Here is a 13,161-nt window from a genome sequence, read left to right on the forward strand (position 1 = left end):
ATCATGAGAGCTGTAAAGGCAAAGTGTGGGTAGCCGCGGGCCACTGGAATAGGGAGGCCTGATTTAGATTGGGCATCAGCAAACTTTCAAATGAGACCTGAAGGTTGAGGAGTAGGCAGGGGCATGGTGTGCTGGTAAAGCTGCATTTCAGACAGGGGATGGTATGTGCAAAGGCCCTGAGGCTAGGAGGACCTCAGAGAATGGGAGGGACCTAGTGGAGGGGAGGCAGGGCCCTAGTGGGGCTGGGATAGTAGGTAGAAGCCAGACCACCTTGCCCCGGGGGAGGAGATGAGTCTTCATCATAGGAGTGTTGGGAAGGCTTTGAAGGGGAAGAGTATTGAGTCTGTTCATTAATTCAGAAGAGATTTATTGAGGGCTCCTATGTGCCCAGCATAGAGTCGATCAAGGCACTGGATATACAGCAGAGGGAGAAATAGCCAAGGAGCCCCACCCTCATAGAACTTACAGCTAACTGGAGGAGACAACAAACAAAAAGTGATCAGTGCCTTGGAGACGTGCGGGCTGGGGAATGCTAGGGTAATTGGGAGGGGTTGCAGTTTTAAACAGTGAGCAGGGAAGGCCTCAAGGAGAAGGAGACACTGGAGCAAAGACCTGAAGATGAGGGATGTGCCTTGAGAAGGTCTAGGGGAGCCGGCAGAGGGAATGGCCAGTGCAAAGGCCCTGAGGCAGGGGTGTGCCCAGTGTGTGGGGAGAACAGCTAGGAGGCCAGGGTAGCTAGAGGCCAGGGTGCAGGGCTCCTCTTCCCTCTTGCCAGAGGTGATAGGGAGGCAGGGAGTTATTCAGGCAGATCTTACTCAGAGTTCTTGGATATCAAGGGCTCCTGCCTCATTCCTGGAGCTGAAGAAACTGTCATGATTGTGCCTTATAGGACTATGCTGGGGTGACCCTGGCTGGGTACGTGATGGTATGTCTCTGCTTCTTCCTTCCCTTCCCGCAGTGACTGCCCTGGTTAAAGCCACATCCCACTTGGGCTAGCCTCCCCTTCCTGTACCCTCAAGGTGAATTCTGACAGGCCTCTGGGTCTCTCCCCAGCATAGAGACCCTCAGTGGTTATTAATTAAAGTGTCTGTTTAAAAGGAATCAACTCCGGATACTCTTGCCTGGCATTTAGGCTCCCCAACAGTCTAGTTCCAACGTCCCTCTCCATCCTCACCTCCTACCCATGCACCAGACAAAGTGTGCATGCATTTCTCCCGGGCTCCGTGGCGAGCTCCTCTGAGAGCAGGACCATGGGTTCCTCTGTTCTGGGCCTCCACATGGCACCCCTTTGGAGTCAGATAGGTCAGGTCTCTGCTCACTGGTGGCATGACCTAGAGGAAAGGACTTGTCTCTGAGCTTTGGGTTCCCCTCTGTAAAACAGAAGATTGTGCTCAGTTCCCAGGGTGCTTGTGTGGATGACATGAAGGCAGGCCTGGGAGGCCAGCAGCCTGGCGCCCCCGGCGGGGGTGGGGCCCCTCCCCATCCCGTTCCAGCCCAGCCCACAAGTTTTTCCTCGGGGTCAGGGGTTGGGGAGCCTCCAGGATACACGGAGTGGGGCGGCGGGGAGCGTGCCAGCCAGATCCCCTGCCCCAGGAGGTTTCCACAGACCTCGTGCATGAGCCTGGCCACAAGCATCCCCTGCAAGACTCTCCAGCACCGGGGTCCCGGCGGTTCAGCCAGCCGGTCATTCCACATGTGTGCCTGGTCGTGGAGACTCATGAGCTCCCCGTGGGAGCTTCGTGGGACTTGGAGATGAGACGGGCAGGCATGGTGTCCGCGCCTGAGCTTGGCAGCATGAGGGGCAAGACAGGAGGAAGGCAGTGAGTTTTAGGGACAGATAGAACCTGAGGTGGCCTTGTTTGGAGAGGACTTGACAGAGCCTGCGTGGCAGGATTCAGGCAGGTAGAGAGGAGGGGGCAGAACTCAAAGCCAGAGGAACAGGCTTGAGCACTGAGCACAGGCCAAGAGGCAGGAGAGGGGAACGTGTACCCTGGACCACAAGACTGGTTCTCCCCGTGGGGGTTTGGAAGAGCCTGGGCTCTGGAGCCGGGCATGGGTTCTGGCTCAGGTCTCAAGCGCACCCTTATCTGAGGCAGCCACTCCACCTCTCGGGGAGCCGCTGGGCCCCGCCATGTGGTGGTGGCTGTAGGGGAACAGCGGGTCCTCTATGAAAGCCGTGGGTACGAGGCCCGTCAGAGAGGGGGAGCTCCATCAACCTTGTTGCCACGTGAGTGCCCCTAGCAGTGAAAGGCAGGGACAGAAGAGCCTAGCAAGACGGGCTGGAGCTGGGTGGCGGGCAGGGGGCCTGGAGAGCCGCGGACGCACTGGGCAGGGAAGTGCGCAGCTGTCCCTAGCGTTGTCCACCTGACACCTCTTTCCCTCCTCCCACGCTCTGTATGCTCTCCGTGAGAGCAGCAGCTCTGACCCAGCGTGGCAGCCTCGGTTTGTGCAGCAAACACGCCCGAGACACTGAGTGGCACGTCTTTGCCACGCCAGGGCCGGGCTCCAGGGCGTGCGGGTGGGGCTGGGAGCGCAGAGGCCTGGGGCTGGGGTCGGGGCCGAGTCCCGAGTCAGACAGCCCCTCTCTGGCCCGGGAGTGGCAGCTTCCCTGGACCCCTGGACCGACATCTCTGTGCAGGGGCGGGGTGGGGGGACAACACCTTGCAGGGCACCTGGACCAAGGGCTGAACTCGATTGGCTGCAGAGTGCTGGCCCGGCCTGGCAGGAGGCAGGGCACCGGATGCACCTCGCTGTTGTTAGCAGCACTGTGGGCCCACGGGGCGGGATGGCTAGCAGGGAGGCTCTGGTCCTCCTGCTGCCCTCGGCAGGCGCCCAGGAAGAACAACAAACTTGGCCAGGCCCCAGAGCAAGCTCCGGCCCAGCTTTCCCTCCAACAGCAGGTCCATGGGTGGCAGTGGGATCCCACCTGGGCTCCTTCAGCCTGGGGCTGTAATTGGGGGAGGGGACCCTGGTGATTCGGGGAGTGGCATTTTTGTCTTTGAGCTGCAAACTAACCATGCAGGGCATGGCTGGGTAAAAACCCGCCACCCTCCCCAGGGTATGGACCCTATCCTGTGATGGGTAAGGAAACTGGGGCTCAGAGGTTATATCTCTTTCCTCCCAGGGTACCCCTCCAGCAAGGGGCAGATGTGAGGCCTGTCTGACCCCACTCCCCCTGCCTCCTGGCCCCCGCCCAGCCAGCCCTGTGCTTAATTCCAGCAATAGTCATGGGGTGGGGGTGGGGCGGGCACCATGGCCTTCCCGGCCCATGTCTGCCTGACCGTCTGTGTCCTTCCTCTCCACAGGGAACTTCCAATGGATTGGGATCCATAGATGACATCGAAACAGGTAGTGTCCCTGATTTGAGGGCACAGGGCAGAGATGGGTCCCCAGGGAGGGCTCAGCCTGAGGGCTGAGGGCTCCCTGCCCTAGGAACTCCCTGAAGCATGAAAGAAAATAGCGGGCCTAGGAAACCAGACTCCGTCTCAGGGAGGAGAAGGTGGGGGTCAGCCACACAGTAGGGTAGCGCTGATCTCGTGTCCTCCGCCCCAGGCCAGCTCCTCCCCCAACTGGGAGTCCCCTTCTCTTCCTCACTGGCTTAACAAGTGTCCCTTAGAGAAGGCATTGCTTCTCCCCAGGTAAGATGTTCAGGCACTGAGCCAGGTCCATTCGAGAGATATCGTAGGACTGAGGGACCCTCTCCTGCTCTGCAGTGACCTTCCTTCACTGTGACTGAGCCTCCAGCCATGGAGTCAGGCTCGCGGGGCAGACAGGGTTCCTGATAGGAGCTAGGGAAAGGAGGGAAGGTGTTGCGTGAGGATCTTAGGGCCCTGGAACACCTCCCCCCACCACCAAGCAGGATCCCCTGTGGCTACTGATCCCACTCTCCCATCCACAGACTGCTACGTGGACCTGCGAGGCTCCCCAGCCCCGCTCCCCTCTCCTCCCACGATGCCCCTGTTCCCTCATGTTCTGGACCTGCTGGCCCCCCTGGACAGCAGCAGCAGGGCCCTCCCTGGCACTGAGAGCCTGGACGACTTCTCTGATGGGGATGTCTTTGGGCCAGAGCTGGACACCCTACTGGACTCACTGGTGAGCCGTGTTGCCACCCTTCTGCTCCCCTGAACCCCTCCCCCGCCCAGGACCCCCAGCGCGTTCATCCTCCTGTCCCACAAGGTATGGAGGGAGGGTCCCATCTCCATATCACAGTTGGAGAAACTGAGGCCCAAGGAGGGAAAGGGACCTACTTGGGGTACAAACACACAGCCAGAGGGACCATGAAGATCCCTGGCTCCGCTCACGGGACAGGTCAGGGCTGAGGCACAGAGGGGTTGGCTGGCCTGCAGCCTGCAGCGCCTGCCTCTGCCCAGGCCGCAGTGGTCAAGTTCTCCTCCAACCCCGCCTTCTGTTCCCCACCTCGCAGTCTCTGGTCCAGGGTGGCCTGCCTGGCAGCGGTGTGCCCAGCGAGTTGCCCCAGCTGATCCCGGTGTTCCCTGGTGGGACCCCATTGCTACCACCTGTAGTGGGTGGCTCCATCCCCGTCTCCAGCCCACTGCCCCCGGCCTCCTTTGGTCTCGTCATGGACCCCTCCAAGAAGCTGGCCGCCTCTGTGCTGGATGCCCTCGACCCCCCAGGCTCGGCACTGGACTCCCTCGACTTGCTGCCATACTCGGATACGCGGTTGGATGCCCTCGACAGCTTTGGGTCGACCCGTGGTGCCCTGGACAAGCCCAGCTCCTTTGTGGGTGAGGCCTGGTTGGGCACGTTCACGCCCACCCCCTTGAGGGTTTTCGACGTACCACCGCAGCTCCAGTCTCTGGGGAGTGGAGTTGGGATTACAGCTCTATTCAGCCAAGGTCCAGGCCCTCTCTCCCCATCGTGGTCCAGGGCCACCACCTCTGAGTTACTGTGTCTTCTGCAGTGCTCAGCACAGTGTAGGGCTGAGACCTGAGGGGTTGGGTGTCTTGTTCAAGATCAAACAGCAGAGCTGGGATAGTCCAGAACTCTGGACTTGCAGTATGGTGCTCTCTGCCCAGCCTTCTGGGGCCCTGGGGTCGCCAGGCTGGTAGGATCCCATGGGGATGATCCTGAGGCTGGGGAAAAGGGTGCCAGGCCATAAGCTCCTTCGGCACCACCCTGAGCCGGGCACCAGGGACCCAGAGAGGAAGCAGACCTGTCAGGGCCCTTGCAGGACCAGCTTTCAGACAGTTGGACCTAGCTAGCCCAGGGTGCTCATGGCTCAGGGGGATTCTGCAGGAGCACCGGTGTGCTTCACTCAGCCCTGGAGCCAAAGGGAAACTTCCTGGAGGAGCTGATGGCTGAGGGAGGTCTTAAAGGTGAAGGTCCTCTGCTGGTGGGGGGAGCAGGATGACACAGGCTTGCATGACAGAGGGACTGGCTGATGAGCAGAGTCATCAGCCAGAGGGGAGGGTGGGTTGGGGGCCTTGAAGACCTGAAGCCAGTGTCAAATGATCTTTGAGTCACACTGAGAGCTTGGGCTTTCTTCCAGGGACAGTGGGGGCTACGGCTGGTGTAAGGCCAGGGTGCACATGCTCAGGCTGGGACATCGCTCTGTCCCTGGGCAGAGGCTTTGAGGGTAGAGGCAGGGGATCAGCATGAACAGTAGAGGATGTATGGCCTGGGTGGTTTCTTCAAGTTACAAATGCGTACAAGGAAGTCCTCAGAGGACTTCTCACCCCTTCCGAGCAGGGCAGGTGACCCCTGTGTCTTCTTGCCCAGAGGAAACCAACTCACAGGACCATCGTCCCCCAAGTGGTACTCAGAAACCAGCCCCCTCGGTGAGTACTTGGCGCAGATCCGTGACTAGGTACCATGTGCCCTCTCGGGGGTGGAAGGGAAGTGGTTGTGGGCTCCAGAGTGGAAGTGAGCCTTCTGCATGGGATGAGGTGCTGCATTCCCCAAGGAGAGACCCCCTCAGAGTGGATGGGCCAGAGATGGTCTCTCCCCAGCCCTTCCAAACTGAGCCATGTGCTGGGAGGGTGAGCTGAGGGCATGGCCCAACCCTTGTCTGACAGAAGAGGACATTGAGGCTCAGAGGGGTTAAGCAACTTCTCCAGGGTTAGTAACATCCCTGTTCTCGGGACTCAGCCGGGTTTTGAGTTTAGGAGAGCCCTTGGGCAGGCTGCCGCTCTGCACTCTGCACTCTGGCCTCCAGTCTAGACACTAGCTTTGTGGCCCTGGGGAAGTAACCTAACCTCTCTGAGTCTTGCCTTTTTCCCCATCTGCTGATGCCTTGGAAGCTTGGGAGATAGAGGCTGGGAGTGGGGAGGACATGTGCATAGGCCCCAATTGGGGCCATTCCTGTTTCTCTGCTTTCATGTTGGGCTTTTGCTCAAGGGAAGGTTCTGGGCCAAGGTCACTGTCAGCCATGCACCCCCACTAGGCTGGTTCAATCCCAGTGTTACAGATTCTTGGATCACGTTGTAAGGAATTCCCTGGCCAGGAGGGTAGGAGGAAGGGGAGGGTGCTGGGCTACAGTTCTGCTCTTGGGTAGAATGGGGGGGGTCACAGAGCCCCCCAGCCTCTGGTGCCCAGGCTGGCTCTGGTGGCTCCAGCCAGGGTCCAGTGCCCAAGACGGCCAACCTCCTCCCATCACAGCCAGAGCCCTCCATGCCCAACACCGCCTTGCTCATCAAGAACCCCTTGGCTGCCACCCATGAGTTCAAGCAGGCCTGCCAGCTCTGCTACCCCAAAACAGGTAATGTCACGCCTTTATGTTCCTCTGTCCTCTGCCCAGAGATACTGGGAATCCAAGAGTATAGCCTCCCAGGATAACAGAACCCTAATGTACCGGTCAGAGATAAGTGTGGGAAAACAGGAGCCCCTCCGGGTATTTTGAGCAGGTGAGGAGTTGGGGGAAGGTGCAGAACGTCGGGGTTTGGGGCTTTCAAAATTGCCAGAGAGGCTAGAGGAGCAGAAGCTGGGAGTGTCCCCTGGCCTCTAGGCTGCTCTTCCACAAGCCAGGGACCCCTCTCACACATGGGTCGGGGCTGCTGGACCCTCCGGCCTGTATCACAGCCGCTCACAGCCCAGAGGCTGGTGCTTAGCCATGGAGTGGCGTCCAGCTAGCTGCTGCAGGAACACATTCGCCAGAGGAAACGCAGCCCACACATCGTGCCCACTCCACCTCATAGTCCGCTTCTCCCATGAGTGCATCTCCCTGGGTGAACGCAAACCTGCCCTGGAACCCAGATGGCAAAGGAGTCTGGGAAATGTAGTTCCTAGATTCCCAGCCCCCAAATCCAAGGGAGGTGACAGAAGCAGTTCAGAATGATGCCCAAAGCTGGGAGACAGTTTTCAGCACGCTGGAATCTCAGAATTCTAGTCTAAGACCCATTTGCCAGAATCCCTGAAGTTTTAGTGTGATATTGTCTTGGGATGCCAGGGTTAAAAATCTTAGCAGTCTAAAGAATTCTCCATCTTAGGGGTATTAGGGTTGACAGGACCTTAGAGGTTGTCTAGTTGTTGTTGTCCACCCACTGCAGGACCACCCCCTTCATCCCCCGGCCACATGCATGTCACCCCTGAGAGTCATCCCACCAGAGCGCCCATGGACTTGTGGGGGCGGGGAGCAGGGCGCCATCCTGTTGGATGGCTGTACTCATGATGAAGTTCTTCTTCACGGACCTCAGACTGCCTCCCCAGTCCACACACCCGCTGCCTCTAACACCCCGTGAACTGCTGTGCAGCTGGTGCTGGCCCAGCCAGGTCACACGGGGTCCCCACGGGGCTATTTCCCCATCGTCAGCAGGGAGGAGGCCCTGGGTCAGAGCCTTGGCAGGAGCAGGGCCGAGAGGGTGAATCTGAGCAGCGCCCTTCCAGGCAGGACAAGAAAGGGGCGGGCCTGCTCTCTGCCAGGCTCTGTCTTCCTCATTCCTTCTAGGGAAACACTGAAATGTCTGGAGAGTCAGAGTGGTGATGGAAGGGGGGTAGGTGCCTAGAAGGGGGTCTTTGGAGGGTCCCCCTGTCTCTAGGGAGTACTTGGCTGGGAAGGGTGTGGTATGGGCTGGTGGGAGGCCCAGCTGACGGAGGTAGGTTTTTAGGCAGGGGTCCAAGGCCCACTGCTCAGGCCCATCAGCGGTCACCCTTCAGTCCTCCACCTGAAATCTGTCTCTCTCCACATGTCCACACAGGGCCCAGGGCGGGCGATTACACCTACCGTGAGGGCCTCGAGCACAAGTGCAAGAGGGACATCCTGCTCGGCCGGCTCCGGAGCTCTGAGGACCAGACCTGGAAGCGGATCCGGCCCCGGCCCACCAAGACCAGCTTTGTGGGCTCCTACTACCTGTGCAAAGGTGGGTGGGCTACGGCGGGGGGCAGGCAGTGTGGCCAGGGCCTAGCTCGGCTCACACTCAGCTGTGGTTCTGCTCCTCATCACCGGTAGATGAGGGTGGACATTCGAGGATGAATCCCACAGCAGAATGAGCATCTGGCTCCTGTCCTGACAGCTACACAGACGGGGGGGATATTCGGGATGTTCCATTCCAGCTAAAGCCCCTGCTGAGCGTGAGGTTCAGGCGGTTCGCGGGGGTCCCGAAGGGCTGTGGGAAAGGTGTGGGGAGAATCCATGTAAAACACGTAGGACTAGTACATAGTATAGTAAAGGGCTTGATAAATATTAGCTTTTAAATGTTATTATGTCATTGTTGTCCCCACTTCTGGCTCACGTCGACGTGGCCAGTATTTAATGGACATTTGTCGCGTACCTTGCTTGCCAGCTTCGATTCCCCAAGCAAGCAGTCTTCATGACTATACAGTCACGACATCGTTAAGTGCTGTATAGTGTTGCCCTTCTGTCCCCACTGTCACGCATCCTCACAACTCCAGACTAGGACATTGAGGCTTCGGGGGGCTCCGCCTTTGTCCCCCAACCCAGCCGATGGCAGTAGCCCCAGGCTGTCTGGACCAGTTCGCTGTCCTCCCAGCAGGATCTTAAGGACATGTGGCTTCTGGGCTTGAAGGCCTCAGTCAGCTCTCCCCTGGCCAGTGTAGATGAAGTCCAAATTCTGTGAGGCTTACATGTCCCCTGTCTGCCCTAACCACTCCCCAAATACCCAGAACCCAGACTCCTTTGCACGCTCTTTTGAACTTGATCAAGCGGCGCCCGGATCTTGGGAAGCCATTCCCTAGAGGGCTCCTGCTGGGGTCCAGCACAGAGCAGTTAGTGGCGATCACCTGCACATCGGCTCCCTTGTCCTTGTGCGCCTGCAGCCCGGCAGAAGGATGGGGCAGGGCAGACAGAGAGAGTGTGCGCAGGAGAGAGAGAAAAACCGTTTCCACCACGAGGAGATGGCAGGGCTCCGGGTTGTGAGCCTGCCACCCTCCCAAATCCCGGGTCCCCAGGGGTTTTTTGTTTTTGTTTTAAAGTAGGTTCCACGGGCGCCTGGGTGGTTCAGTCGTTAAGTGTCTGCCTTCAGCTTAGGTCATGATCCCAGAGTCCTGGGATCAAGCCCACATCACCCGCTGAGCAGGAAGCCTGCTTCTCCCTCTCCCACTCCCCCTGCTTGTGTTCCCTCTCTCGCTGTGTCTCTCTCTCTGTCAAATAAATAAATAATCTTTAGTAAATAAATAAATAAATAAAGTAGGTTCCACACCTAATATGGGGTTTGGACTTGCAGCCCGGAGATCAGGAGTTGCCTGCTCTACCGACTGAGCCAGCCAGGCGCCGCTGGTCCCCAGGGGTTTTATTTATTATTTCACTTAATCCCCACAACAACCCAGTGTTCTCTGTTTATGGGACAGACAGCTGAGGAATAACAGGGAATCCCAGCCCAAGTCTGCTGGATTCCAAGGCCCAGGCCCTTAACCAATGGTATCTTCCTGGTGAATAATGAGAATAAAACCCCTTGTGTTTATTTAGAGGCTTATATTCATCTACAAAGCCCTTTGTCCTACCTCTCATCCTGCCCAACCCACATAAGGCGGCTCTGTGGGGTGGTAGGGTGGGATGACCGCATGCTTTGTAGATGGAAAAGGCAGGTGCTTCCCCCAACACAGGTATAGAGCGAAGAAGGGACCTGGCCTGGGAAGGGCTTTCCCCAGCTCGGCCACTCGGCCCCTCCCGAGTCCTGAGCAGCAGGCCACCACCCGCCACGGTGGCAATGAGCCTGAGTCCCTCCTGCTGCAGCGGAGGTCCTGGGGACTCTGTGGGCTGCCGTCCCGCCTGGCAGAACGTGTGTCCTGTTGCCTCTTTGCAGACATGATTAACAAGCAGGACTGTAAGTACGGGGATAACTGCACCTTCGCCTACCATCAGGAGGAGATCGACGTGTGGACAGAGGAGCGGAAGGGCACCCTCAACCGCGACCTGCTCTTTGACCCGCTGGGGGGCGTCAAGCGCGGCAGCCTCACCATCGCCAAGCTCCTTAAGGAGCACCAGGGCATCTTCACTTTCCTCTGTGAGGTACCCGCGCACCCGCCCCACTCGCCTGCCACCCTCCACAGTCGATGGCACAGATGGGGCTGGGGGAGGGGCTCCCTGGCGTGCTCCATTATCAAATGTCAGTCCTGGCACCTGGGGGTTTGGGAGGCCTGACTTTAGAATCAGTAGGTCCTTGGACTACCAGAAAGGCCCACAGGACCCTATCTTGCCAAAGTAAAGAAAGAGAGATAATCATACCCACTCTTTCCAGATGGCCATCAGAGGCCAGGCTTGGCGCCAGGCGCTGGAGGTACTCATCCTCCCCGCACCTCCTTGTCTAGCTGTGCGGGCTCCGGTGCCCGTTACGCCTTCCTGCCCACTTCCCTGCCTGTATCCAGGCCATCCCCTCTCCCTGGAGCGCCCTCCCTGTATTTCTGCATCTTGGACCCTCTGAGGCTCAGCTCGGATCCCAGCAGCTCTACCAAGTTGTCGTTAATTCCTTCCCTGGAGCTGCCACAGCAGACCCTGCTGGCCCCCTGCTTCCCTGCCTGGTCAGAGCATGATGAGGGCAGTGACAGTGTCGGGCCCATCTCCGTGGAGCTGGAGCTCTGGATCCAGGTTGCTGGCAGGGTTGGTGCAGCTCAGCCCAAACATGACCCAGTGCACAGCCAGGAGCTGCGTGGACTTTACAAAGCACTTGCAGTTCTGTCATGTCCTTTCTGAGCTTCACAGTGAGCCTGTGAGACGGCAGGCATGGTCACCCCAGTTTCCAGAGGCTTGGAGTTACCCCCTGCTCCAGGCATCTGGACCATAGAGAGCCACAGCCCAGGTTATCTGGGAGCTAGAGCCAGAGAGTGGGGGCCATAGAGCCCGGGGTGCCCTTTCTCACTCCCCTGACTCAGAGCAGGGCTGGCAGGGACCCAGTCTGCCCCTCCCTGGGTGGCCATGCTGGGTCCCAGCCCATCCCCTCCCTGGGCAGATCTGCTTTGACAGTAAGCCCCGGATCATCAGCAAAGGCACCAAGGACTCCCCGTCTGTCTGCTCCAACCTGGCTGCCAAGCACAGCTTTTACAACAACAAGTGAGTAGGACCCACGGCCTGGGCCTGGGAGCGGGGGCGCACGGAGAGCTGGGGTGGTTCAGATCCCTGGGGAGCAACTGAAGCCGGGGGGTGGACCTCGGGTGTCAAGGCAAGGGGCAGAATTTAGCGCTCAGATCCAGCATCTACTGGAAAGATTGGAACCACATTTATCGAGATCTGTATTCCAAGCATTCTCTCGGGTATCTTAACGATCTCCACAGTCCTGTAAGGGGGGAGTTACAGTCTCTGTTGTACTGATGAGGCTTGGAAGTAGCTCACTCAACAGGCACGTGGGAGGCCACATCTCTGACTCCCATCTGGTGCCCCCCACTGTCATGACATTGAGTGGGAGGGCTTGGGTCAGTCCTGGCACCCACCTTTGCTCCCTCTGACTGCCCTTGGCTCCGCCCCCACATGGATGATAGAGCCCAGGCCCTGAGTCAGACAAACCTGGGTCCGCATCCCAGCCTGGTCAATGCCTGTTTTATGTCCTGTGGCCCTTGGTTTCCCTGTCTGTGAAGTTGATGATGATCCCAATCTCCTAGGGTTGCTGTGAGCATCATTAAAATTCTGTCCCACGAATCTAATATATTTGACATGTGTTTTATCTTAACCACCAGACCATTCCTTCTGTAGCTCAGGAGAGCACCCCTTCCCCCCAGGGGCTCAAAATATCCTATCATCTTTGTGCTCTCCCTGCAGTTCTGTGGGTTCCATATTTTCCTCAGTCCCCTCCAAATCTAGCTGGATTGCAGAATTATGGTTTTGTGTTTTTTAAAGATCTATTTATTTGAGAGAGAGAGAGAGGGAGGGAGCATGAGCGGGAAGGACAGAGGGGGAGAGAATCTCAAGCAGACTCCACGGCCCACGCGGGGCTCGATCCCACCACCCTGAGATCACAACCCGCAGAGTTAAGTTTATGATTATGAAATACGAACTAAAGAACAACAACAAATAATAAAATAAAATAAAATTGCTGTCCCAGAGGAGATGCTCGATTGCTGTTTCTCTGGATGCAGGAGCAGCTCTGGAGCGTGAAGCTGGGGAACCTGCCCTTCTCGCGCCCGGGCCACTCCCTTCTCCCAGCCTCCTAGCAGGTGGGATCTGTGCCCTCCTGCTGGCAGCGCCCCCTTGGAGCTGGCCCTGGATTGAGGCCAGGGGAGGAGCATACAGCTGGGACGACCTGAGTGTAGGACCCCCACCTCTTGCCTACTGCGCTGTCCTGTTCTAGAAGCATTTTAATAGGGCAGGAAGACCCAGGGCGAAGCCCCCCCCACCCTTCAGGCTTGCGCAGTGCCGGGGAGAGCAGCCCCTCCCCGGCGGGAATGATGGGGGAGGGGCGGGGGCTGCCGCCTGCATCGCGCGCCCCGCCCTCTGCCCGCCAGGTGCCTGGTGCACATCGTCCGCTCCACCTCCCTCAAGTACTCCAAGATCCGCCAGTTCCAGGAGCATTTCCAGTTCGACGTGTGCCGCCACGAGGTGCGTTACGGCTGCCTACGGGAAGACAGCTGCCACTTCGCCCACAGCTTTATCGAGCTCAAAGTCTGGCTGCTGCAGCAGTACTCAGGTGAGGGGGCGGGGCGGGGCCGGGGCGGGGGCGGGGCGGAACTGGCTGAGGGTAGCTGGGCCAGCCCCTCGCAGGTGGCAGAGGGAGTTCAGAAGGGGCGGTTACCGGGTCGCGGGGGGGGGGGGGGGGGGGG

The 13,161-nt window shown here is 58.7% G+C and overlaps 1 protein-coding gene and 1 long non-coding RNA gene across 6 annotated transcripts in view; one reads left to right on the forward strand and one right to left on the reverse strand.

The window, feature by feature from the left end:
* Positions 1 to 13,161, reverse strand: part of LOC145721388 (uncharacterized) — a 185,703-nt gene that overhangs the window by 95,264 nt on the left and 77,278 nt on the right. The gene's annotated exons all lie outside the window — the stretch shown is intronic.
* Positions 1 to 13,161, forward strand: part of ZC3H7B (zinc finger CCCH-type containing 7B) — a 56,248-nt gene that overhangs the window by 32,546 nt on the left and 10,541 nt on the right. For 3 of the 5 annotated variants that reach the window (XM_081822527.1, XM_081822524.1, XM_081822526.1), the window contains exons 8-16: positions 3,306 to 3,348; positions 3,899 to 4,092; positions 4,424 to 4,745; positions 5,710 to 5,798; positions 6,619 to 6,718; positions 8,154 to 8,315; positions 10,218 to 10,423; positions 11,361 to 11,461; positions 12,847 to 13,028. In XM_081822527.1, the coding sequence (XP_081678653.1) occupies positions 3,306 to 3,348; positions 3,899 to 4,092; positions 4,424 to 4,745; positions 5,710 to 5,798; positions 6,619 to 6,718; positions 8,154 to 8,315; positions 10,218 to 10,423; positions 11,361 to 11,461; positions 12,847 to 13,028 (1,399 nt within the window). The remainder of the gene's footprint in view (positions 1 to 3,305; positions 3,349 to 3,898; positions 4,093 to 4,423; positions 4,746 to 5,709; positions 5,799 to 6,618; positions 6,719 to 8,153; positions 8,316 to 10,217; positions 10,424 to 11,360; positions 11,462 to 12,846; positions 13,029 to 13,161) is intronic. The other 2 variants (XM_081822528.1, XM_081822529.1) reach the window with 1 other exon arrangement.

This window comes from Leptonychotes weddellii, chromosome 5, assembly GCF_054177405.1.
Source record: "Leptonychotes weddellii isolate Sample4059 chromosome 5, ASM5417740v2, whole genome shotgun sequence".
Classification (NCBI taxonomy): domain Eukaryota; kingdom Metazoa; phylum Chordata; class Mammalia; order Carnivora; family Phocidae; genus Leptonychotes; species Leptonychotes weddellii.